This window comes from Nicotiana tabacum, chromosome 16 (assembly GCF_000715075.1).
Source record: "Nicotiana tabacum cultivar K326 chromosome 16, ASM71507v2, whole genome shotgun sequence".
NCBI classification, from domain to species: domain Eukaryota; kingdom Viridiplantae; phylum Streptophyta; class Magnoliopsida; order Solanales; family Solanaceae; genus Nicotiana; species Nicotiana tabacum.
The window spans coordinates 166,410,276-166,415,320 of NC_134095.1; the positions used below are offsets into that span (position 1 = coordinate 166,410,276).

At 36.7% G+C, this 5,045-nt stretch overlaps 1 protein-coding gene across 1 annotated transcript; it reads left to right on the top strand.

Annotated features, from left to right (window-relative positions):
* Positions 1 to 1,127: 1,127 nt before the first annotated feature.
* On the top strand, positions 1,128 to 4,495 carry LOC107826169 (oligopeptide transporter 1-like). Its single transcript, XM_016653123.2, has 8 exons — positions 1,128 to 1,284; positions 1,380 to 1,822; positions 2,026 to 2,123; positions 2,217 to 2,789; positions 3,055 to 3,313; positions 3,398 to 3,580; positions 3,673 to 3,994; positions 4,087 to 4,495. The coding sequence occupies exons 1-8, from the start codon at positions 1,251 to 1,253 to the stop codon at positions 4,386 to 4,388; spliced, it is 2,214 nt and encodes a 737-aa protein (XP_016508609.1). The 5' UTR covers positions 1,128 to 1,250; the 3' UTR covers positions 4,389 to 4,495.
* The last annotated feature ends 550 nt before the right edge of the window (positions 4,496 to 5,045 follow it).

The following is a 5,045-nucleotide window of genomic DNA, read 5'->3' on the forward strand; positions in this document are numbered from 1 at the left end:
ACATCCATCTCATTTTGTGTGCCATTATTTAGTTGAGCACAAAATTTAAGACATTCATTTCATTTATATTATAGTATAAAAGAAGCAGTAGTAAAGTAATCCCTCTGGTCATTTTTACTTCGCACGTTTTGACTTTTTACGCCCCTTAAGAAAAAATAAATGAAGTGCATAATTTACCAAGTTACCCATATTAATTAATGCATATTTTATTGGATTTGAGAAAATGATTTGAAATGATAATAAATACTGTGGGTAAAACGGGAAAAAATTTGTTGTCTTTTCTTGATATGCGTAAAGTGCCAAGTAAAAGTGAACATCTATTTTTAGTATACATGCAAAGTAAAAGTGACCGGAGGGAGTAAAATATTACTACTAATGTCAAGTGATCGATATTGGTCGAGAGAATGAGCTGTTTTCTTATATGGTCCTAACTCCTAAGTAATACCTACCTCATGAGCTAACTTTTGAAGTTGATTCAGGCTTAAGGTCGATTTCCTTAATATGGTATTGGGCCAAACTATCTTTATTCTTGGTTTACCCAATGTTGGGCGCCTATTTTATATTATTCATGCACCATATGTTCAGTCTTGTGCGTACGGCGGTACGGCGGTGTTAAGTGTCCCATCTTGATTGAGAGAATGATCTATTTTCTCCTTATAAACTGGCTATTCTCACCACAAGAGCTATTGGCTGTCAAATAAATTTTGGGTCGATAGAGTAATAGTTAGGCGTAGAACCTTAAGAAAGGAGTATATAGAATAAGAAAAAAGTAACAGGTAAAGCTTGAATTCTAATCAACCATTACTCAACATTGTCTTTTATAATGTATGTAGATAAGGTAAACGTGGACATTCAGTTCATCATATTTAGCTACAGATATAACAGAGTAAATTTAAAGCATGCGCACTAAATTGTCTATATTCAGATTTTAACATGGACAAACAACCCAAAATTATTACTACAGTCAAACATCTCTATAACATTCTCGTTTGTTCCGAATATTTTTGGATGTTATAGCAAAGTGTTGTTATAGAGAACATATATTATAATATAACATAAAAATTGGTTTTCTGAAAAGTTTGGTTTTTATAGTAAAGTGTTGTTATATAGGAATACTATTGTAGAGAGGTCTGACAATATGAGTTACTTGACAAATTATGTTCCTGATAATTAAGGTACTATTTATGTGTACTTGCTTTACTAACTAGATTATTCTTGTTTCTGAGTCAATACTCTCTTTGCTTGAACCTATGGAGCCCAAGAAACTCATTACTGAATCTTCAGGTAATTTAAACTCTGCTCAATATTATACGAACCAATTATCATTATGTATATATCTGTTCAAGGTTTACTTAAATAAAAGAAGATTTTGTTTACAGATGAAGTAGTGAATGATTCACCAATAGAGCAAGTTAGACTAACAGTGCCAACAACAGATGATCCATCTTTGCCTTGCTTAACGTTTCGAACATGGGCTTTAGGGATTACATCATGTGCAATCTTGGCATTCTTGAATCAGTTCTTTGGTTATCGCCAAAACACGCTGTATATTTCCTCTGTCTCTGCTCAGATTTTGGTGCTTCCCCTTGGAAAGCTTATGGCTGCTTATTTTCCCACCAAAATAATCCAAATTCCAGCGACAAAGTGGTCGTTTTCTTTGAATCCAGGGCCATTTAACTTGAAAGAACATGTTCTTATTACCATTTTCGCCAATGCTGGTGCAACTAGTGTTTATGCTGTTAGCATTATTACCATAGTAAAGGCGTTTTACGGCAGCCAAATTCACCCTCTTGCAGCTTTGTTATTGACACATACTACCCAGGCAAGATTTCTTTAGAACTGTTTCTTGAGCCTTCTATATGCTGCTTTTGGCTGTTTATGGCTTAAAAGTAATACTGGTGTTTACTAAACGCGTAGATAAGCTAAAAAGTGCCAAACACCCCATAATGGTTTCATTACTTTCTATTATTGCGCGTTTTGGTCCTGGATAATTGATGTTGCTATTGTTGGAATGTTGAATTTTAGTTGCTTGGATATGGATGGGCTGGTATATTCCGAAAGTTTTTAGTTGATTCGCCATACATGTGGTGGCCTTCCAATTTGGTTCAAGTCTCCTTGTTTAGGTGTTTTCTCTCACTCTTTGCTTTGTTCTTCTTACTCCCTTACCGCAATTCTGTTTTATGAAATCTAAAGTTCACTTGATTTGAATCTTGTAGGGCATTGCACGACGTTGAGAAGAGGCCAAAAGGAGGCTTGACAAGGCTGCAATTCTTCATTGTGGTTCTTGTATCAAGCTTCTCTTATTACATCGTCCCTAACTATCTATTCCCATCGATAACAGCTCTGTCATTCGTGTGTTGGATATGGAAGGACTCAGTGACAGCGCAACAACTAGGGTCCGGTTTAAAGGGACTTGGAATCGGTTCGTTTGCTCTAGATTGGTCTACTGTGGCTGGTTTTTTAGGAAGTCCATTAGCCACACCTGGTTTTGCTGTTATGAACACTTTGGTTGGTTTCATGCTAATTGTCTACATAGCCATCCCATTTTGCTACTGGACCGACATGTTCCACGTCAAACGCTTCCCAATTTTCTCCTCTCACTTGTTTGATTCAGATGGACAAGCATACAACCTCACAAGAATCTTCAATAAGGAAACTTTTGATTTCAATCAGCAAGGATATGATCATTACAGCCAAGTTCATTTGAGCATATTCTTTGTATTTACCTATGGCTTAAGCTTTGCAACGCTCGCTGCAACTGTCACTCATGTTGCTCTCTTCCATGGAAGGTATTACAATTCCTTATTTCTACCTTAATTTAAAGCAACACATATTTCTAGTTATATGAAGGGGAGCCTTGGCATAACTGGTAAAGCTGCTACCATGTGACCAGGAGGTCACGGGTTCGAGCCGTGGAAACAGCCTCTTACAGAAATGCAGGGTAAGGCTGCGTGAATAGACCCTTGTGGTCCGGCCCTTCCCTGGACCCTGTGCATAGCGGGAGCTTAATGCACCGGACTGTAATGTCATGTGTTTATGCACTGTATGGTTTAGGACAATTTGGGAACAAACAAAGGGATCTTTCCAAGAGAAATTTGAGGATGTTCATACAAGGATAATGAAGAAAAACTATGAGCCTGTTCCTCAATGGTGGTTTTACACAATCTTGATAGTGGTTCTTGGACTGTCATTGCTTGCTTCTGAGGGATTTGGTAGACAATTGCAGCTTCCTTATTGGGGAGTCATTTTAGCAATGGCTTTAGCTCTAACTTTCACCCTGCCAATCGCTGTAATAACAGCTACAACGAACCAGGTTACTCTCACGACGTTCCATTAACTGTTTTTCAATATCCAACAACTGCACCTTTGGTTTTGTTTAGAAATCTTTATAATACAGGCACCAGGAATAAATGTCATCTCGGAGCTCATCATAGGTTACATGTATCCTGGAAAACCATTAGCCAATGTAACATTCAAAACCTACGGATTAATCAGCGTGTCACAAGCTATATCTTTTCTTGCTGATTTCAAATTAGGCCACTACATGAAGATCCCTCCAAAATCCATGTTCATTGTTCAGGTACGTTACGTTTTAAGAGTATATACGACTATCTTATGCCACGATTGGTGGACTAACACTTGTCGTCTATAAATTTTCTTAATATGATAAAGCTAGTAGGAACTGTAGTGGCATCCTCAGTCTATTTTGGGACGGCTTGGTGGCTCCTCGATACAGTGGATAACATCTGCAATCCATCAAAATTGCCTGAGGGAAGCCCGTGGACTTGCCCTGGAGATGATGTATTTTACAGTGCCTCGATTATTTGGGGTGTTGTTGGTCCTCTAAGGATGTTTGGAAAACTAGGATTATACACCAATGTAAACTACTTCTTCCTAATAGGCATTCTAGCGCCTGTCCCCGTTTGGCTTCTCTCGCGCAAATTCCCTGATCAGGAGTGGATTAGACTCATCAACATGCCTGTATTATTATCAGGTCAGTATTGAATCCAGCATTTTCGACACTAACAAAAAAAATCTAAAAACTAAACTTATGAAATTTAAATTCTGAATCTGTCTCTGTATCAGGTTCAGGAGGAATGCCACCGGCTAGGGCAGTGAACTACATCGGCTGGTTATCGGTTGGGCTGTTTTTCAACTTCTATGTGTACAGGAAATACAAAAGTTGGTGGGCTAGGCACAATTACATTCTATCAGCAGGACTTGATGCTGGGGTTGCATTTATGGCCATACTTGCTTATTTCACATTGCAAATTAGAGATATAAATGGGGCAAATTGGTGGGGTTTAAATTTAGATGATCACTGCCCTTTGGCACATTGTCCTACTGCACCTGGTATACAGGTCCCTGGATGTCCTGTCTTTCAGTAATCATCCACTTAGAATATGAATGCTTATATACAGTCAAGCCTCTTTATAATAGTCTCATTTGTTCTGGATTTTTTTTGGCTATTATAACAAAGTGTTATTATAGAGAACATATATTATAACATAGGATAAAAATTGGTTCAATTAAAAAGTAGTTTTTACTGTAAATGATTGTTATATAGCGATGTTGTTATAGAGAGGTCATAACATAACATAAAAATTGGTTCCATTAAAAATTAGCTTTTACGGTGAATGATTGTTATATAGCGATGCTGTTATACAGAAATCTGACTGTACAACAAAAATTTAAAATGTTGTGCTACTAAGTTGCACTAAGTAGATTACTATTGTCCTCAAACTTCACGAACGAGGCGCTGTGGTAAATATGAGATGGTTGAGAGATCATATATAAAGGAAATTAACTTCTATACACCAACTGATTTCTTACACTATCAGCTAAGTATAACTGCATGTCCTATGTATTAATCTTGTTTCTTTTATTTTGTAAAAAATAAATTGTGGAAAAAAGTGAAACGCAAGTAGAAAATATGCAAATAAACATATAGCCTTGAATTATCATAGTCATTGACAAATAAATCTGTATATTTTATAGGTAACTTTTGGAAGATATAATGACAAAAAACAAAAAAAACAAAAAAA